We start from the raw sequence: 22,444 nt of genomic DNA on the forward strand, positions 1-22,444 counted from the left end.
GGCCGGCGGCTGCGCTGCGCTGCGCCCCGCTGCGCCCCGCTGCGCTGCTCGGCGCGGTCCCCGCGCAGGGGAGAGCCCGCCGCGCCCGGTGCCCGGGCTAGCAATATGAGGGAGCAGCACTCATGTGCGGGCACCGGGCACCTGCGGGCGGCTGGCGGCGGCGGCAGGATGGAGCCGCTGGAGCTGGCTGTTAGCCCCGGCAAGCGACTGAGAACTGAGTACGCCTTTCCCTATCTCTTGGCAGAGGAGGCCTACCAAAAGCTGGCCAGCGAGACCCTGGAGGAGCTGGACTGGTGCCTGGACCAGCTGGAGACCCTGCAGACCAGGCACTCCGTCAGCGAAATGGCCTCCAACAAGGTAGGAGCCGGCGGACGCCCCCCGCCGGGGCCGGGGCCGGGGCCCGGGCGCGGGCGGGACCCGCGGACACGCACGGACCCGGGCAGCGGGGAGAGCCCGGCGCGGGGGGACCGCGGGGCTGTGCGTCGTGCGTGGCGGGCACACGCGGCTCCCCTAGATTTCAGCACGAGCTGTGACAGCGCTTGCAGGCACCAGGTCTCGGGAAGTTGCACTGTTTCCGCACGCGTTTCAGTTTAAAAAACCAGCAGAGGCTGTTTTTCACCGCCGGCCGTCGCAGCCCTCTGCCTTGTTCGCTGCTTCCCCGCGCGTCCTGTTCTCATCTCGAGTTCCCCCCGAGAAAACTGTGCGTTTCGGGGTCAGAAGCTGGTTCATGACCGTGAATCTGCGGTGTCGGAAACGGCCTGGTACCACGAAGTAGCATTTTGAGGAGGTGGTAGCGGTAGTCGTTCTTGATTCAGTGGGCGAGAGAGGCCGAATCTCATTCGTGAGGGAGGATGCTGACAGCGGTCCGCCCGCGGTGGCAGGAGCGCGCTCAGGAGCCCGCGGCCGCCCTGACAGCCGCGGAGCAGACGCGCGGCCCCGGCCCGGGCGCCGTCCCGGGTGGCAGCGCGGAGGCGGGCGCGGGGCAGGTCGCCCCTGTGCCTGAACGCCCCTTGCTGGTTTTTTCAAGTTGCAGGAGTTCCCGCTTACTTTCGTGATTTTGGTTGGCAAACCGAACGGGCAGCTGCGTTTTTGGAGCTCGTTTTTAAACCCAGCTTGATGAACCTGCTGCCTTGCTTGAGAATGTTTTTTTTTTTGCGCCTGTCATCAACCGATAGCCCAGGTATTTCGGGAGCTGCATGTATGATGAGAGAGAAAAGGTTTTAATTATAGCGAATATAGAAGTCCTGTTTTTTGCCTCACTTGCACCTATGAAAGCAGCTGATGATACATGTTTTAGCACCTTTTTACCACGTTAGTTGTAACTAGGATTTTTTTAAGTCAAAACATTGTGGGTTTTGGCTCAACTTACGCCGGGTTTTTTTTTTTCCAGTTCTGCTGTCATGCTTTGACTGCTGTTACCAAGTATCTACTGTTTCTCATTGTCTATTAAGTCCATGTTCAACTCCGTCTGCATGTAAGATACTAAACTGTATAAGAGTATTTGCACTTTTATACAGAATCACAGAATCGTTTAGGTTGGAAGGGACCTCTGGAGATCATCCAGTCCAACCTCGATACGGTTTAGTCCCATAATATAACTAGCTTTTTTCTTTGTCACGCCATGTGCTCATGTGCTTTTCTTATCATTAGAGACTCAGCAGCAATTAGATCTCCATTCTGAAAGTTATCCATTTGGAGTTGCCTTGTTCTCAAAACAGTGTTTTCAGTTTTTATTGCTAATTGGAAGATGTGATTGTTCAGGACATACTGTATATGTGCTGTCAAGTTATAATATCAAGAGCTTTGGAATCTGTTTCAGCACTTTTTGAATCCAGTAATAAAACTTCTGTTGTTTTCAAAGGCAGTAAGATCAGGCCAACACTTAAGGCCTGAGCTTTCCTTACAAACATGTTAGAACATCTATCAGTTTCCTTATTTATGATATCTGTATAGCTATTATTTCACAAGAACCTGGACATACCTCAAGTATTTATTTATTACATCCCTACAACAGATGGTATATGTGATATATTTTATGAACAATGAAGGCAAGATATTTTAGAGTAAGCTATAACTAATTACAGATCAATATTTTTAAATTGTCAAGTATACTCAATTTTTTATTGAAAGGGGATCAATTTTTAAAATAAAACGTGACAACTACTTTGCATCTATAAATAAACACAAAGGTGCTGCGTCCTATACTGTTATGTTTATATTTGTTTGAACTAGTTACAGGATAGTTTGCTGTAGATTACTAGATAAACATTCTTCGCATGTGTTTATTCAAATTAAAAGGAAAACGTGATTCAGGAGGAAGTTTGTCTTCTTGTTTCAAAAAATAAGATCATGCAGAGAAGAGATAGGTGCGAGATATACAGCAAGACTAGTTGTCACAGTTAATCTAAAGGTCAGTAAGAATAGCCTACATCAGACCTGGAATTTTATATTGCAGTAATATATCTCCTCAGTCTGCTTGATCATTCATATGTGCATGTTCACACTTAAAACACTTTATTGCTACTTACTATCTTCTACTGCAGTATTTAAGAACAGTGTCAGTATTACTATATTAGGAAGGAGTAGCCACTGTTCAGTTTTGCAGGTTATACTCAGTTTTGAAGGTAATCTTTTTTTCCCCCTTTGTTTCCCCCTTTTATATAGGAATCTATCATCCTTCTTTTTTTTCTTTTTTAATAGAAGTGAAAAGTAAATGAATCAGTGCCATTAACCATCCTGTGAACAATCCTGAAAATAAATAAATCGATGAGCCTATTAGAATGTTGCAAGAAAATTCAGTTCAGAAAGATTTTACTTTCAGCTGTGTAACAAGTCATTCTAAACAATCATTTAATTCCGGATTATTAAAACATATCTGGCATTTTTACAGCACCTTCTATTTTGACATCACTGCAAACTGTCTGCAGCATCTCTACGAAGTATGTAGATAAGTGATGTTATTTTGACTTATAGAGAAACTACAGCAGAGAAACTTTCCTCAGGGCTAAGAAAATAGACTTCAATACAGCAAGAATATTCAAGAGTACCCAGTTCTCTATCCTCAGAGTAAGTCCTGGAAAATCAGATGAGAAAATCAGGAAATGGAACATTGTCAGTACGTAACATGGTTTCTCTCACTGTGTTTCTCTTTCTCTGAATTTCTTTAATAAACAGCTTTTTTTTTTTTTCAGACTCTCAGCTGCTTCTTTTACTTATTTACTTTTTTTTAAAATATATTACAGTATTTTCACTAGTGTTAATTTTTCTTCTTTTCATGAACCTCCCATGTAAGGGGTGGCATAGGAGCAGAGCTCTGCACCAGGTGAGAGCTTTTTGCCCGACACAGAAAAGGCTGCCATAGCAGAGGAAAAAATTCCAGTGAGCAAACAGCACTATACGTCCTGTATGTCTGAACTAGGCTGGGAGCGAGGCTTATCTTTGATCCCTGTCCTGTACAGTGAGCTGGCAGCCTGAGCCGTTGCGTCTGTGAGGAATCCCCTTACCTTCAGCAGTGCCTGCATAGGACTTGTATTAGCATATGTCAGTCCAGGACAAAGGTCTGTATTTATTTGCCTTAGATGCTCCTACTGCCCAGCAGTAGCCAGTGACGTGCAAGCTCACATGTCTGGAGGACTGAAAGTAGGATGATAGAGATACAGGAAAAGATCCTTCTTCCGTTCTCCCTGCTTAAAATTGCTTGAAACAGTAGGCATGGTGTGCTTTCCACAACCTCCAGATAAACCCCGGCATGTTGTGCATTTGTGTGTAACCCCAAAAACGTGCTCTAGAACTGCCCTGTAGGAAGCCAGCCAGGACGTTTGGTGGACGAAGTTACCCCAAGATCACTGTATTGTCCGGATGATGTCCTGATTCCCAAGCATCCCTGAATGAGCAGGTTACCAAGTGCCTGGAGGCGTTGCATGTGAAGTCGCTGATGGATAGATCTCTGGTGCACAGGTTGTAAATAAATCAAATTTCAAAAGGACATCATATTTAAAAGTACTGTCAGTTTTTGTTGTTTTATTCTGGTTCTCACAGTGCTTGGTATTTTCTTAAATTACAAGCTTCTAGAATCAGGTGGTAACTAGAGAATCCCAGCTTCTTTTAAAAAAATTAAGGAAATTTCCAGTCCTCATATTTGTGCAGGGAAAACTGTAAAATCTTGAAAGGCCCAGAAACTAGAAAACAGGTAAGAAACTTAAGTTTTAAAAATGGACAAAAATGTTTTTAATTTTTGGAGACCTAGTTCTAGTGTTGTAGACCATATGTTGTCAATCTTGGCTATGGTTAGTGGACCCTGATTCTGGGCAGGGACTTAGAGCAATTACTGTGGCAGATGATAAATAAATAAACAGTGGCAATAATAAAGATATGGCAACCGCTTTCTGCTGGACTGCACTAATTGTAGATTAGTCAAACATGGAGGAATACTTAGAATGAAACTGATATGCAAAAACATATTTTCACTTCTGTAATTACAGTTTTGCAAACATCTCTAATGTATTGCTTTGGTGTGTCTGAGGATCTGAATTTAGACATGGAAAAGTTTCAATTCATGTTGCTGCTGTTTTAAGTTTGCTGCAGATGACATTTTTTTGCAGGATTTGCTGATAACTTGGTAGTGAACAATAACATGGAAAAAGGTCATTGAGGATTGGTGTTAGGGTTCATAATGGAGACTTATACTGAAAACTTCAGTGAGTGTCTTTTTTTCTACAGGAAGCTGTTTTAGGTATCAAAGCTAAGAAGATCTAGGTTTCGTTTAGTGTGACCATGCTAACTATGAAACTACTTTTTTCTATATAAAGTATTTTGTAGTTGTCCAGCTTGTATACCAGTATGTGAAAATGGTCACAGATTACAGGTGAAGTCTGTTTACAGGCAGTTACTAGTGCTAGTTGCTATTCAAAAACCTTTCTATGTTTTGAATGCTATGAGGATACCAAAAGCATCAAATTTATGAAACTATTGACTAACTTTCAAAGACTATGCTAATGTAACAACCAGTACAACTGTCAGTGTGATCTTGGTTTGTGTTTGTGGCCCTGTACTTGTTGCCCATTGCTTATGTTCAGACAATAACCTCACTATCTGTTACAAGAAGCCAGGGAACTTTGCACTGGAAATTAATGATATATTATTTAAAAGATTACCATTTCCTACCTGTAAACAGCTAGTGTAAATTAAAAGGACACTGGAAGGAAAAAAAGACAACTTGAAATCTGCTCAGTTTATTTATTTATTTTTTGTTACAGTATCTCCTGAAGTCCCCTGCCAATTTGAGCTATTTTAAATCACATTTTCCTGCTGCTAAAAAGTATCTTTCCTTTCTTCCTCTACAGTGTCTGTGTTGCATTTCACGCAGCCAACGGGGAACTGACTAACGTTAACATCCATGGAAAAAATAAAGCTAAACTAAGTAATCAGTTTAAAAGCTAAATGTTTTTACTAATGGACTGTGTATAAGTCCCCTAATATATTTCAGATAGGAGTTTTGTTTTACCACTGCTGTATTTTCCCACCAGCATGGGTGAGTCCCGGGCTGCCTGCATTGCTGTGTGACCCGTGCTGGAGGGAGCAAGCAGGGCCAGCGAGCTAGTGAGTGCTGGCCGGCATTCACAGGCACGGCCCCTGCCTTGTTCCAGCAGGCTGGCAGCAGCTTTCTGGGTTTTCTGTCATTCCTTATGTCTCCAGGGTATACAGAACTTGGGACAGGCTCTGGCTCCTGACTTGGTCCATTCATCTGTTTTATCTTCCTCTTATTTTGTGTAGGAAACTTAAACGGCATAGTGGTCGGTAACTCCGTAAGAGTCTAGATAGAATTAACCTAAAACTAGTGAAAATGGCTAATGTCACTGGGCCAATCATGCTCGGAAAGTCAAATTGTATTAACAGAATAGTTTTTAGGGTTGTCTTTTCAAATCGTTGCTGCCTGCTTCAGTGATATAGTTTGTCACACAGTTAGAAGCTTGTCTTCAGAAATTACATTTCATATTTAGGAGCATAATTTTTTGTAATACTTTCTCCAAACGTGAAAGCTCAGACAGAGTAAAATAGTATCCTCTTCTGTCATAGTCACAGATTAGAGTGACCTGCTTCCAGTTACAGGGAAGGATAATGTTGTCATATTCACTTAAGAGGATTTGAACATCAGTCATTCTCTTGGGTTTCGGCTATTGCACATTAAAAATATGTGCTGAAAACAAAACAGTGGAAAAGGAATTTGTTGTTAGCATGACTAAAGTGTTGCAGAGCAAACAGGTCCTCTGTTTTACTTCTCAGGTATAAAGAGGGCAGATGACCAGATCAAAAAATTCATGGGGTTTATTGTGGGACAGTGCTGTTATGTAATGTGTGGCAATACCATCGCACTTAGCCAGCTGACATGGTAGTTTAATTGGCTCTTGACGTTCCCAGATCTTTCTAGGAAAATCTGAGGATTTAGTTAGCTCTTTACTTTAGAGTGCTGCTTCTGACGAGGTTGCAATTAGGCAAGAGGCAGCTGTTCTCAAGCAAAAGCTTGTTTGACCGCAGCATCAGGAAAAATTTTATTCATTAAAGACTTGAATTTGTGTGGTAACAGAGTAAAGGGAGACCTGAGTTTATTAAAAGTGGTGATTGGGTGACCCTGAACTTAAATTGTTGCATATTTATGCAGGAACTCCAATTTTGTTTTACTTCATAAAGGAAAAGAGGACTGTGGAGGTAAGGAAAAAATTCCTTTCCAGGTTCACTCCACCCTTTTTATGCTGTGGAGCCAACCCAAAGGAATTTTAAGACCTCTGGGCTGGAGTGCTGTTCCTTGTGCACAACCTTACTTGCTCCCATGTAAGACTATTCATGCTTGTAGAGAACAGCAAACTTGCCCTCGGGTAACCGCAGTGATGAGTGAGGTTTAACAAGGAGATAGCACTTTGGCTGTATTGCGTAAGGACTTGCTGCAGTAAGATAATTGGTGAAATTTGCTCTCATGCAGATGGTTTGCACCAGCTCTTCCTTATCACTAGTGAACACTTCTGGCTTGTCGGAAATGTGACGCCAATTCAGTAGTGGTTGAAGATCTTTTACCACAATGTGTGCTGCTTCCATACGGGCTGCCAGGTTGATGTTAAATGAGAAAAGTCATGCAATGCCCATTCTTCTAAGAAGGTAGTAAGAAGGGCCTTTGATGGTGTGGTAGAGTTGTAGGTCTGTCTGCAGTGTGCGATGCTGAAGGTCTGATCCTGAGCCGCCTTTTCTCCTGGCGCACGTCCATGACAGCAGGCATTCGTCTTCCCCGCCCTTGAGGACCAGGCATTTCTGATTTGGAAGCCTCTTAATTGGGTAGTGAGTTGAGCCCCTTAGCTGTTTGTCAGGGGTGTTCTCAAACAGAATCACACCATACAGACTATCCCCTGCTCTTTGTCAGCTGAAAGGAGCCTTACCCATAACGGTAAGAACAAAAAAACCCAGTAGCATTTCAGGGCCCCAAACCAAGTCAGGATCCCTTAATCTACTGATTCAGTCTGTACTTTAAATTTTAAGAAAAACTAATTTCTACATCTAGTGTTCCCTTCTTCTTAAAGTGACCTGAATGGAAGAGCTACATAAGAGGAATGATACATCTCAAAGGGTTGCTGTGATTTAAAACTTTTCAGCTTTTCAACTTCTAGCATCACATAGCTTCCCAGTCACTAATAATTTGATCATTTTTTCCATAAATATAAGCAAACGGCCCATACAACCACCACACAACCACCCCTTTTTGCAGCCTCTTTCGTTATAGGAAATGCCACAGTATGAAAAATTCTTTCCTTTTAGTGTAATGGCACAGAATAATATAGACAAAATGTTATGGAATAAACAGCTAGGACTTGATGTGGGAAAATGGCTCTACTTTCAACCACCATAACGAAGGATTTGAAAATTAGGAAGTATATTGTCTTATTTAAAGTTAAAATCTAAATGTCAATGTACCTTTGTTATGGCATTTACAAAAAAATAGTAGTGAATGTTTCAAAGGTGTTAACTTGGAAAAGGCTTTGTGGAAATGAGTACTTCATAACTTCTCAATAATAAAGATGGAGTTTATGGCTACTGAAAGGCATGATAAGTATCTAACTACTTGTGGCTTGTTGTGACAGTGTTTAGAGCCAAGAACTCCTGCATTATATTCTGCGTAGTATGCTGATGTAATCGTGGTCGGACTGTAAGATTTTAAGTATTTCAGAGACAAAAAGTGGCCATTCTCTGTTTTTCAATTTTGTGTTTCCAATGAAAGGCAGCTTTTTCTCCTGAGTAAACTTTTCATGCAATGAATATGGTGTTCACTGAAATACCAATTCAGCCACTGTATCATAAAGAAACTGCTCTAAGAAACTGTTTTGCAGTCTGAGTTACATTAGTAAGGGTTTTGCTTTGGTATCATTTGCTAAAACTTTCCATTGTTAAGAGACCTACAGAATTAAGTATATTTCAGTTGGATGTATCCCGTTTTGATTTTTGTATGCTGAGGGTGTATCTGCGATAGGAATTGATCCCAGTTGTGGTTACTTGTGGCCAGTCCTCTGTGTAGCTGCAAAACTGAACGTATGCAAGCTAAGGCATCGTGGACAGTGGTGCTTCTCGTCCAGCCTCGAGACTGGGCGAGCCGCGAGGTGGCCAGCATGTGCCTGCTGAGCTGCGTTTCGCCTCCGAGCGCTTGGGCGGCAGCTTCTCCGCGACTGCCCTGTTGCGTGTCTGGTGGCATAGCAGTGCTGTGGTGGCGGCTGCTGGTTAGTCCGAACCTCCATCCGAGAGAGAAACGCTTTTTTGCTCATGCAAGTTCTGTCTTCTGTTGGCTTTGCTTACCCGCTCCAGGTGTTGAAACGTAGCTACAGCGGTAGTAGTACCCGCAGTGAATCAATAGCCGGAGACCAGCAGTGAATCAAGCTGGTGTGGAGGGCCTGTTTAGGATATTACCTACAAATAAAATTTAAACGGCTTACCTCTGCTATTAATTAAGTTGTAAGCTGCTAACATATGATCAGCTAATCGAACTGAGCTGGCTGAACACTAATATCAGGTACTTCAGCAAGAGCATGTTTAACTGAACCGTCCGTTTGTAATTGCCGGAGGAAGGACTGCTGGTGTATTTAGGCGTTTTTGCTTTTGGCTTCATTTGGGGAGGGGGAGCAGAAGGACAAAGGGAGGTTAAACTGGAGAAAGACCTTCCAGTTAAGTTTAATTGATTTGGATCTTTTATTATAGATAAGAAATATCTAAATTACACTTAATATACAAGTGTAGTTTTGCATTATAGTAGCCTATTTTTCCTGGTCCAGGATAGTTTCTAATTTGTGCGGAATAAATATAAGTAGTTTATGGATTTATTTTAAACAGGCCAGAATATAAAATACATAACAACAATATCTGAAATAGTTTTCGCCTGAAACAGGGCAGATCATTACAGTCCTTTTTTCATCTACTTGTACTGCAAGATTTGTTTGAAAAAAAAATTGCAGATGCCATGCTGCAGTAATATTCCCCAGCATTCATGCTACTCAGTTTGTAGATGAGAAGCATTCCTGCTTCACAGGTTGGGGAAGTGAGGCAGAGTGGTCAGACGTGTTTGTGGTGATCCAAGTCATTGACTGACCAGAAACAGACTTCAGAGCTTCTAGCTACCTCTTTTATGTGTTCAGTCAGGCTGTTCAGTTAGGGTGCCTGTGTGTCAGAGTTTGGGATCAGGACTTTGCTGTCCTGCTCCCTGCATGCATTGGCATCTATCGGCTAGTTTTCTAGCTAGAAAGATCACCCATTTTTGGAACATCAGAATGCAATCCACTCTAATCAACGCTAGACATTTGCAAAATGTTAATGAGGCAGCAATTACATTAATCTGTACTAGCTTGGACTGGTTTTCACACTCCTCCATCATTCTCCCTCACTAATTTAACATATGTTAATGGTGGCTTTTGCTTACTTGCATTCATAAGCACTATATATTTTGACCACTAACATTTCCTTTCTTGCAAAGTTTTATCTTCTTGCCGAAATTTACAGGCAGATTTTTCAAAGTCACATAAATCTCAAAGCAAAAGCAGGGTTTGTTTTATTCTGGAAATGACCTTACAGGAAATTTATACTGTTAACTGCAGCCCTGTAATCTTTTTACTGTGTCAATAATTTTCCCCAGATACATAAGTCCAAGGGTGTGGTTTGATGGATAAAATGATGTGTGCTGTTTAGTTGTATTGGTTTATATGATGGAAAGGACCTGTTCAGGTGGGGGTTAACATATGTAAACCAGACTATCTGATCTCGTTTTGGCCTAGGTTGAGTGTACAGCCTTAATGCGATAAGTTCACCCAGATTTACAGACAACCTCATGGTGCCAGCTGAAATACTAACGTCTTTGTCAACTGATTTTAGCCATTTAGCATGAACTCTTGTAAGGGAGGTGTTTTTATCTACTGATCGAGAGCAAACAGTGTCGATATTTTAATTACCATCAGTCAGATTTTAAGGGGGGAGCATCAACCTTCCCTTGAGGTGAGTAGGTGGAAATTTATCATGAAGTATCCGTATCTTATTATATACTGATAATAGTCTTTAGATTCAGGAAGGCAGCGCTGCACCAGTTTGTACTGAAAAAGTTATTTTAACTGCAGGGACTAAAAATGAAGGTGCCAAACATTCTTATTTACTTTTTCTCAAGGTATCAGTGTATATGATGCTTCAGGTTACGGCATCAGTTTACGTTTTATAAATTACATTTTATTTATTTATTTTTTTATATAGATTTACAAAATGTAAACTGATGCCGTAACCTGAAGTGTTTCTCAGATGCATAAACTTCAGTCTGTTCAGTATGAACGTCGGTTTGTTCAGAAGACATGCAGTCTTCAGAGCAGATGATGTATTCTCTGTGCTTGAAATTTATCAAAGTTTATTGGAGCTTTCGTAAGTAGTGACGATAAATACAAAATTAAGTATTCAAAAATAATACATTTTTTAGACGTTTATAACAGATTTTGGGGGGAAAAAAAGTTTTACTTTGCAGTATATTCTCTAAATGGCTTAGAAGAGGGATAACAGGTTGTAAGCTCTGCCACCGCTGGGTTTGCGGATGACTGATGATCTTAAGTACTGCAACGGGTTCGTGAATCTTTGGCTATGTACGTGTTTGGCTGTTGCCTATGAAGTTTATTTGCCACCAGCGTGGCATGGCTGACTGTATTTCCTCTCGTATAGTGGGTAAACCCTGACACATCAGAAGTGATGGGCAGGTAGTATGAGAGTTAGCACACCTTTGTTTTTAGCCATGTTTTGCCCATGCACAAAGGGACCTCCCCTGTGGGAACACATGGAGCAACCAAAACGTTTTCAGGTTAATAGCTGCAATGAAAATGAGGTATGAAATACTAGAATTACGTTTGAAAGTACTGGCTTTTACTGTGCTTGTTATGTGAATCAAAATGCTTACAGCTGTGAATTTCTATAGCAGCTTCTTACAACGAGGGAGGACAGACAGCTGTCAGAGATCTTTTAAAAGTCAATATTTATTTTGCTTTCCGAACGTGTGGTTCCCTGCGGGTCTTGCTTCTTAGCCTCAGCTTACCTGTGTTCAGTATTTGCCACCACTGAAAACTACGATTAAAGGGACTTTTTCAGCAAAACCTGGAATCATTTATACGCTGCTGAACGCTTCTCGGACCAGCCCCGGCGTGCAGCGCTGCCGCGAGCTGGCGGGGGCTCCTCGGCAGGGCTCCCCGCCGCGTGCTGGCGGGCGCCCGCCGGGGCCGGGGCCGGGGCCGGGGCTGCCGCGGGCCGGCGCCGGCTGCGCGCGCCCGCAGGCACCAGGGTAAGACGCACCGAGGCCTGGCATAAACAAACAAGCGGGTCTGGAAAAAAGTGCAGGCCTGACGTGTGGTGTGGCCATAGCAACTAACAGGGCCGAGGGTGCCATTTTGGGGTAAAGGCAGGCAAGGATGGCTCAACAGGAAGCCAGAAAGTATCCTGCTGGATTAACAAAGCTCTTCTATGTGTGCACATCAGAGGTTTTTATGAAGCATGTTATTTGCAAGAGGACAGCTTAAAAAACAAAATCTGTAATCATGCATGCAAGGGTGTCTTTAAATGAAATAGTTTTTCATTTGCAGTTTAGCTGGAAAATTTGTAAGCACATTTACTCATAAGAAATATTGATGCGAGGAATTATTTGACCAGTCTTGGAATATCTCTTTGGGAGCATAAACTTTAAAGCCCAAGGCTCACATTTCTCAGTAAAATGGCTGTGTTTTTCTTGTACTGTGAAGTATGTCCAAAGTTTTATACGTCTTAATATTGGACTCACGTAAGATTACATTTCATAATTTGATTATTAGTTGCTTTTTCCTCCTTTTTGAGCATCAGTAAAACTGATGTGTATGTCTTCTAGCTGGGAGGGGCTTTCTGTGGTTCTTTTTGGGTGGCACTGAGAAGATTGCAGAGGCGTTAATATGGGAGAGCTCTTAAAGCTCTTGAACGTGCAGGTGTTGCAGTTGGTAGATACACCGTGGCGTATGCTTGGAGTTTCTAGGAGAGATTTCAGTATCTCCTGCTTACGGAACTGGATTTTAAAATTGAGTCACTGAATTCCAGATACCAGAAGATAAAGTGCATGAGAAAACTCCTTCAGAAACAAATCTGAGCACTTGGGGGCTAAACCCTTAAATAATGTTTTGTCTTTGCTAGTTATGATGTACAGCTGTAGTCTCATCTTTCTATTTTACAGTTTCAGCCTTGTGAAAGATAGACTGGTTAGAGGAATGATAAGACAGAAAAAGACTTTATATCAACTGTGTGGTTGGTATAAAGTAAGACTGTAGAAAGAAAAATAATTTTATAACTATGTTGTGATGATTTTTTTTTTTTCCTCCAGGTAGATATAATTGCTGTGCTGATGCCTCTTTGTTTTAGATTTTATAGATACAGTATAAATAAAAGCATGGTGGTATACACAGGGATTTTTATTTTTCTCTTCCAATTATTATTAGAGCTTGAAAAATTTCCTGGTCATAGACGACTAAAACTTCCTGGTAGACCTAAATGTGGAGGATGAGAGGACAGGTGTTCATCTTAGGTCTTCCTTAGACTCTGTTATTTGAATAGTAAGTGTCTAAGTATGAAACTGTACCTCAACTGCTGCTTAAAGGAGGAGTCATGTGGTTTGTGCTTTTTTTCCACAATCTGGGGGCTGTTGTGAAAGAGCAAGTTCTACACAAATCTATCTCTTCTCCAATCTGGCTTTTCACCGTGCTTCCTGCCCAGGGATGGTCTCTTGCCTTGCTGATGCATATAGCTTTGCGAAACAACAAGAGAGTTACAATGACCCGATCCTTATCTGCTGAGCGCCTTTTCCACAGCATTGTAGATGGCAGCACTGGAAGTGATAAGATCCATTTTGACTCGCGCATTATGAGTGCCAAAGGGCTTCAAGGAGTCTGTTTGCAAACTCAAACAGCTCAACTTTGCTTTACGCTGTTTTTGGTTTGGAAAGATTAATATATAGTAAAAACTAGGGGTTTATGTATTGATGCTATTATTTTAATATGAGATAGTTAATACATCAGTAAGCTGGATGGTAGACAAGACAAATGCTTGTTCCTAGTCAGCAAAAGTATGTGTTGTGCTTACAGTAGCAGGTACAGTATCTTAGGTGTTCATATGTGTTAACTAGTGTATGCTGAGAAGACAGTCATAACATGCAGCATGATATTTAGTTTTTAAAAGCTAGGAATATGCTTTTTTATATGTAGTATTCAGTTAAACAGTAATTAATGTAATAGATATATCAATCCCCATGAAGTGAATGTGAAAATTAATTTTAATATCCACTGAAATTATCAAGTATTACTTTCTAGCTCATTTTTAATGGATTTTGGCCTTAGACAAGAAATAGAGTCAGTAGTTAATACCTGTTGCACCCTTCCAGTTTTGTGTTCTGGTTTGGAACTTGACCAAAAGGACCGTGTTCAGCGTTAGAAGATGGTGCTGGGGTGCCAACTTCCATTTCCTGAGGTGCGTGAACACAGTTTGCTTGGATTCAGTGAAATGAGAATCTTCAAACTGATTTCATCAGGCTTTGGATGAGCCCACAGCCATTTTTTTTTAGCGTCTTTATCTCTTTATCAAAGAGTTGATGTAATAAACGGTTAAGCAGGAGGTGTGGAGAACTGAAGGAACAGTTTCATTTGCTGCATGAACAAATCTTTTTAATGTTTTTGTCCTTCTAATAGCAAAAATACCCTTGCGGATGTGAACCCCCATGGAAACCAGTGCTGTCCTTCTGAGCCTGCAGAGATATCTCTAGTTTCTCATGAGTTGCTCAGGGCGTTTCCAGGTGCTCTGAACATCATACGTAAAAGTGTAAATAAGCAGAAATCAGCTAAATTTTTCTGACATTTCTTTATTTTAATAAGGAAAATACAAGCCAAACATGAAGGTGATACTAGATCTATCTAGATCATGTCGTTTTTGTTTGGTTTTAAGAAGTGTTTCAAACTGAATGATTTTTAGACTTTAAATAATATCTAGTTAAGCAGATTGAAATATGAAAGTTACTTTATTTCTTAAAAAGATAAATCCAGAAATAATGAGTTTAGTGTAAAATCTTTTACTTGAATAATGTCTGTGGATTTTGAATCCGTGTTAGAAGTTCATCAGAGAATATATCCCAGTGTAATCATGTACTTTTCTTTTATTAGTGGAACTTAATCACTTGCTAGTATGTGATATTACTTTCATTATTTTTAATCTACCTTTAGGTTTCTAATTTTGTATAAATGGCAGGATTTGTTACAGTTTAGTGTTCAGAGAAGGAAATAAGTAAAGATGGGTTATTATTGATTAAATCAGAGGTCTAAGTGTTTCAAATTAAATTAGATTTCCTGGCTATGCTTTAGAAGTTCATAACTGACCTAAATTATGAAAGCTAGAGCATATTAATAAATTCATTACCAATTCAGATTTAACAGTTGTTACATGTAAAATACTCACTTGTTATAAACCGTAAATAGAAGCAGTGTTTCCAAAAGATGATTATCATATGGCATTACAGTACCTACTGGGATTGCTATGAGCATTTTAAAAGGCAATATTGATTGAGCTGTAAAATTATTTCCATGTAAATGTTGATTTATCAGCACTCTGTCGTACCAGGATTTCTCATGAGCAACCCACAGTAAAATTCCTGAGAGTTGTGTATATTGATGTGGGGTGTACACCCTTTATATCTACTTCTATATTCCATGCTAATTATTATTCTATAGAAATAGCATAAAATGATTTCTACATGTGAATAATTATTTTTGAAGTTATTAAAAAAAATGGAGGATTACTTAAAAAAAAAAAAAAGAAAGAAAAGAAGGTGGATTTCACCTGAAATCCAGCTCTACAAAGTTAACTAAAAATGCATACATTTTTTCTCCTGTATATTGTGTGGCTTTAAGAGGTAATCTTGGTGCTTTCTTGGTTCTGTTTCATAACAAAAGGTGAAATTTACTTAGGTGAGAGGGCTTACACACAATCCTTTAAGCTGTTGTGATTAGGTATGTGGGAGACCAACTGATGTAGGAGTTGTGCTTTGATAGCTCCCTGCCGCAACCTTTACAAAGTTAATGCAAAAATAGCTGTGTTTTTGAGCCGCCCTTGACAGGGTTTCCAACTGTGGCTATGTCTGGAGGCTCTGAGCTGGCGTGGTGAGAACCAGCTCCAGTCTGGAAGGGTCATGTGCCACGTAGCCTGAGAGCGATTCCAGGTTAATGGCCTTTGTCTCTCAATAATCAGTGTGAGCTAGCATGGGACAAAATATTCACAGGATAAGTTGACAGTGCTTGGTCTGTATTTGTGTAAGAACTAGGCATTCGGTTACTTCTCCTGACCCTCAGTCGTTCCTGATGCTTCCTCTGAGCATGGTATCCAAGAACGTGTTCTCCTGAGCTGGTGTGATCCTGTAAAAGCTGTTTGCTTTGTACGTTATGAATGTTGAGCTATGCAGAAACTCCAGTAGCTAAAGATGAAAGATGGTAACAAGCTATTTCTTAAACTGTTTCTCAGCTGTTAGTTGCTGCCCAGCTGAGACCCAGTTGTGACAGTCAGACTACTCTTCTGCTTTGCTCCAGTGCAAGGTTAAGTAGGGTTGCCAAAACCAAACTAACCTGTCTGAGTTTGCATGGAACGGAGAAGCAGCGTGTTCCCAGCCAGACGTGGATGCGTCACTGTTTACGAGCCTCTTCCTTACCAACCCTGTGCTAACACCTCCCTAACATGGCCTAATCCGAACCCTGCAGAACCCAGGCCAAGAATGCAAACGTCCATGGCTGATAAATGGTGTATCAAGTGACAGGTGAGAATGATTGTTCGTGATGATCATAACAGAGTAGAGTTTCACTGTGCTCTATAAACAAAAACAAGAAGTCAGTGGCCAAAAACGCATTTGGGTTCTAAGTGTGAGATGAGAGACAAGTACAGATATCAATAGACAGGGGAGGAAGGAAATAATTCCATGAAAATACCATGAACTTCCTCATGCAAATGCTGAGGCTTTTTATAAGAGTGGTTTAAATTACTCAGATAATAAGTAAGCAATTCGGGAAATTATAGAGCTGCCTTTGGCCTGGTTTTGTATCTTGTCTTCATGTCTCTTTCATGTGTACCAGTAAAACCAACCTCACAATACATCTGCCTGCAGAACTGGAAACCGCTAGGGTTTTATGCTTGTTCGCTTAATTTGTGCTAGGGGCATTTGGATGAAGTGCTCACTTGGAGAAAAAGAAGTACTACATTTTTGAGTCTTTCCATGTATCCGTGAGATAAGAGTGTAATAGATGAGGTTGTGTATTTTTTCTGGTCTGGTCAAATAGATACTCTCTCTTTTTTTATGAATCTACCATAATCAAATGAACAGTAGGAAGGACATGGTGGAATGAATATTTGTTAGTTAATAACTCACTGAATTTTTTCTCTGAAAGAAGAATTACTCTTATCAAATGCCCTTTAGTTAGCTGTACAAAAGCTGCAGTTTAATAAGAACTGGATCCTGAACTCACAAAACTGCATCAAATAACTTGCAGGCTGCCTTCAGAGTCTTCCTATCTACTCTGGATGGTTTATAGGAGCTTGCTAAGGCGCGTATACATAAAAGCCGTACTGAATTTGTCTTAGTGTTAGTAGCGTTACCTTGTAGTCTGCAGTTCTCTGCTTTTGTCTGTACTATCATTTATTTTTTCATAAGATGTCTATTATTTGCTGTCAGTTTCTTCAAGCTAAGCGATAGTAATTATATGGATGATAAATAGGTTTGTTTCATATTTGGTTTTCATTTATATTAGAATTAGAAAAAATATCATATTTGTGGTTTAGATTTTTGTCTTTTTCATGAGAATACTATGTATGTTAAATATGACTGGCATTGCCTTTGAAAAAGGTGACTAAGCGACTTATTTCTGTTAGTATGAAATGGCTATCATTCACCAAGATTTCTGATGAACTGTTAAAACGTATGCTTGACCCAGGCCTACAGCAGAAACATTTCATTAAAATAAGAATATCAGGTTACAGAAGAAGTAAGATGTATGTAGCCATGCCAGCAAAGCTGTATTTTGTCCTTCATGTATTTGTCAAACCAGTCCTCTTAGTGAAATAGGCAAGGCCTGTAAAAGCTTAGTTTTTGCTGGTACAGCTGTTTTCAGTTTTGAGGTAAATATGCCATTATAGCTCTGTGAGTCAGTAATTCCTCCTCTTTGCACTTTTCTTAGACATACCTATCTGTAAAAATGTGTACTGCGGGTAGAAGCCTCTTTTGTCATATGCTACAGTGAATATTTGCGAGGTAGGTCTTTGCCTGCAGTGCATGTATATGTGTATGTATGTATATGAATATGTATATGGATGCATGTTATTCAGATAGAGGGGAAAAATGCAAAAGTTCTCCTTTCTGGATATTTGTAGATTGTTTGTGAGTAACAGCCTGAGATTTGTAGAATGATCAAGGAACAAGCTCCAGAACCTGTGCACTTTTTACACTTCTAGTATGTCTTGAGGTACTGGCTTAGCCATGCCTTGGCTGTTCTAGATCTTCATGAGCTCTCTCATTGTGTTCCATTAAGACATCTTGTCTGTGAGGAGATAAATTTGTTTCCTTTGTTACAAAAAAGATGAAGTTCTGAATATGTGTCTTACAGCATGAGCAGTATTCTTGTTTGTTACTAGTAGCAAGCTGGACCTTTTTACTCCTGGTTTTCGCTTTCCCTGTCTGACATGTCTACCAGTGTTAACTAAACAAGTGTTAACTAGGTAAGAGCTATGAAAAGGAGAGAAACTATGTCAGATGTGTTTAAAGTCAAACTTCTTTTCCATTCAATAAGAAGTGGATGGAATTTCCTAAAAACGTATTTTGAAAAAAAAACCCTATTTTTCGTTTCAAGGTACTTAAATGATAAAATATTTATTTGCAGAGGCGTGTTTTGCTGTTAGAAGAAATTGTACATGCTGCCACCTTTACAATTTCTCAAGTGTGAATACTTCACGAATTTAGCACAGGTCTTTTGAGTCAGATTCTTTTTTCTTCTTTATTTTTTTGTAAAGCTCATTAAAGCATCTGCAAAGCGTAGGACCTTCCTACTTAAGAGCATAGGAGCAGCCTGAGACTGAACTCAAGGCAAGATTTGCCAGTTTTATGTATCAGCTGCCCTGAAAAGGTGTCCTTTGCTGGGATTGCCCTTGGGAATGGGGGAGTGGGTTTTGGTACAGTTTTTGTATAATGTCCTGATTCAAAATCATGAAAAAAATAGCAACTCCTGATACGAAAAGTACAGTATAAGCCAAACCAGGCAGCTGAACCTGAGGCCGAAACTTCCACCTGGCTCTGTGCTGGTTCATGCCTGGAGGAGGTGGGGAGGCCGGATAGCTTTTTGTCTGCCGCTGAAAGGTAGGAGTGAAGGCGATAGCGGTGCTCTGGCAGTCTGGCCATTATTACTTCGAAGACGTGAATGGATCTGTGGAATTGAAAGAACTAAGGAGAAAGACCAGAAATGCTGGTGATTTAACTGTCCGGAGCCTGTGGCCCCACCAGCCCTTCCTGGCTCTCGCCGGGGCCTCTCCCCCCGCCCAGGCCCAGGACCCCGTTTCAGCCCAGTCTGGGGGCCGTCGGCTCGTGGGTGAGCAGCCACCCGGGCTGCTCCCTGACAGTAACCTCCCCAAGGGCAGTCTCTGAGAAGTACAGGACAAAAAGAAGTGGCTAAAATGACTTGCTATGCCATGGATGCATGGAGGAGATTTTAGAAGGAAGTCTTACCTTTTTATTTTGTCCTATGTCTGACTTACTTTTTTTTTTTTTTTTTTTTACTTTTTGATTTTGGGAAGCGTTATAGGTGTTCCACTCCCCTGTACAGGTCACCGTATACATAATATACAAAATATACGCATTAAGGGAAGAGGAATAATGAATTTTCCCTTCTGCATGTCATAGGTCTTGGACCTTTTCTTCCAAGAAAGGATTCCTAAAAGGAGTATATATCTAACACAAATGTTTAGGCTTTATTCGAGTAGTGTGTTCATGATTTCCTCTCCTAGTATGATTGAAAGGCCAGAGAGTGGGTCTTTTGGTGGATTATGAAATGGAAACTATTTGGTTCACAGATTTGGTCATGGGAAAGCCCGTGTTTGTGTAAGAGGTATGCTGGGGGAGTCCTAGAAGTAAGCTGTGTGATCCTTTGACAACAGCAGGCTGGGAATTTTTCAAGGTATATGCCAAAAGGCACAAAGGCAGTTGGGTGTGTAATGAGTTTCTTGGCACATGGGTGATTAAAGTAGGCTTGTGACAGGAAAGAGGAGCTAGTGAAAATGGAAGAGTTTTCCTTCTTCGTGGAAAGTAATTATACTGTGCAAGTTGAATTTGCCCTACTTTCAAACTTTGGTTATCAGAAGTGGAGAGGATGAGTGGGAAGAGAAGACCCAAACTTAATCTGTCTGTAGATGGACCTTTATATTTTCTTTCCCATCCTGGGGAGTTTGCATTGCCAGTTTACAACAGGCATTTGTTCCTCAATGCAGCTTAGCAGAACTGTCTGCTGGTAAAGACTTCATCTTTGCTGAAGAAAGAAACAGAGATTATAATTAGAATTTTTGCCAACGCTATCTCTTAATGGATATTTTAATTATACCCTGAATAAAATGCTAATCAGAAAGATAGTATATTTATAATAGCATGCAACTACCTGTTAGTGTTATCAGGAATTGTTATGATTGATACAAACAAGAGATGTAAATGAAGTTAACTGGCAAAAGTTACATTTCCCATTCTTGTATATGACCAAGGGATTCAGTAGCAGTACTGACTGAAGATACAGAACTTCCAGTTTATCAGCCCAGTTAATTGCTCAAGTGGTTCCTATAATAATAATGCATTTCAAAGGCTCAGCAAGTTTTAACTTTGATTTCTTACCATTTACCTGCTTTCTGAAGTTGTGAAGCATACCTTTATACTTTCTTCTTCAAGTTCTTTCATACCTGTTTTAACATTAGCTAGCAACTTCTTTCCAGTGATAATTGCAAACAGAAATACATTTTAATGCTCCTAATCAATGATTTGTTATTTGTTTTGCTTTTAGTGATAATTAAATAATTTCACTATCTTTTCCATTTTTCCATGCAAATTATAGTTTCTATAAAATATGAGAATTATTGTCAAACAAACAAATTGCTGTCAGGGTATGCTAAAGAAATGAATCATTTTAAAAGAGTCAAGGGCGGGGCCCTCTTGTGATGTTGCTGCTTCTTGTGATGTTTTGAAAGACTTTTTTTTAAGATTGTTTCCTGCAGAGTTGACTGTTTTTGAAAAATAGCGTAAAGAGAAGTGTGCCACTGTAATACCTTGCATACATAAGAGAGATTTCTACGTATCATGTAAAGGTTAAAAATTTCACAGAGTTTACTCTGAGCTCCCTCTCTGAGCTCGTGTCATGTGCAAACTGATCATACGTTTTGCTTATGTGCCAGCATCTTTTATAGAGAAAACCTGTAAGCAAAACAGGTCAGTGCCTGTTGAGAAATGTGTTGATACAATGAATTAAGTCTTAGTGAAGTAAGTATTTCAACTAATATTGTTACAATTTAAGCACCATTAAAAAAATTCTTGCCTTAAACTAGGATGTTTGTTTGGAGCGTATCCAGACCTGAGATATAAATAACTGCCCCGTTGTTTCATAACTTTCCCCATTAGGATCCAAACATGTCATATGCGTATATCAGTATGTTAGGGACTCGAAAAAAATACATACCTAAAAGCATGATACTTACTGTGGTTTTATGATGTGGTATGTATCTAGGTAGAGATGCTCCTTTAATTATTTTAGGGCAGAACTTTTAGCGCCTTTTATTCACATCAGATATGGTTATGCGTTTGATTCTGTCAGTTGCAGAGCTGGATAAAGAGATAACTGCATGAGCTGTTCGTCACGGGCTGCTGCCGGGGGTGGTCCCCCCCTCAGATCTGCTGCCAGAACTGCCGGTGTATTCACACCCCGGTGTGATCTGAATTAGCTTTTAACAGTAGCTTCTCTGTAACTTGCATCATTTTGACAGCACCTTATTAGGGAGAAAGTAAATATATAGCAGAATGTTGTAAACTGAAAAATATTTATTGAAATTAAGATTTCATGTACTGAAGGACTCCTTTAGAATCCGCTATATACGATACCCTATCGTTAGGTAGAACAATTCCTGCAAGATAACTGTAGGTGAATATTGTGTCTTGAAAATTGATGTTGGTAACCAAAACATGAGTTGAAATATGATGTAAGTTTGATTGCTTGTGCAGTTCCTCTGGAGTGACTAAGGAAAATACCAGAACTGTGAAGAACACCTATTAAGACCCTGGTTTAGTATGGCTGAAAATTACTGGTGCACACTGTGAGATTTCTGGTCAATGTAACGCTACAAACAAAAATGTAAGTGCTTCTGTATCTGTAGCTGATGTTTCTGTTATCACTAGAGGGCAGTAAATACAAACACTGAATTAAGTATTTTACCAGAAATCCTTTTTTTTTTTTTTTTTAAATGGATAAAGGACCCTAACTTTTTATTAAACAGTTCAGCTGCTAGATTTTACTGTTTATTCACCCCTTCAGATAATTCAGAAGAACTTTCTCATTTCAATCTGTTCGGCAACATAAAATACTCTCATTTGATTCATGAGAATTACGTCTCCAAATAAAATGACCTGTAAAATAGTATAGCTCAGGCTATTCCATTGTTTTTAATTAATATAGTTCTGAAAACCAGGAGGCTGTGAGCAGGTCTTTTTTACAGCGGCATAATTATGCTACAGTTACGAACCTTAAAGCTGAGACTTCTTCAGAAGGGTGAGGGGTTTGCTCCAATGACAGCCATCCCTAGGTAGCCCCCAGTGGAGTTCATCTCTTCTTGATACCAGGGTAAAGCT

At 40.3% G+C, this 22,444-nt stretch overlaps 1 protein-coding gene across 7 annotated transcripts in view; it reads left to right on the forward strand.

Moving 5' to 3' along the window:
- LOC138064098 (3',5'-cyclic-AMP phosphodiesterase 4D) overlaps positions 1-22,444 on the forward strand; it is a 402,077-nt gene that overhangs the window by 348,417 nt on the left and 31,216 nt on the right. For all 7 annotated transcript variants that reach the window (XM_068925073.1, XM_068925074.1, XM_068925077.1 and 4 more), the window contains exon 6: positions 245-357. In XM_068925073.1, the coding sequence (XP_068781174.1) occupies positions 245-357 (113 nt within the window). The remainder of the gene's footprint in view (positions 1-244; positions 358-22,444) is intronic.

The sequence above is a fragment of the Struthio camelus genome, chromosome W (assembly GCF_040807025.1).
Source record: "Struthio camelus isolate bStrCam1 chromosome W, bStrCam1.hap1, whole genome shotgun sequence".
Lineage (NCBI taxonomy): Eukaryota > Metazoa > Chordata > Aves > Struthioniformes > Struthionidae > Struthio > Struthio camelus.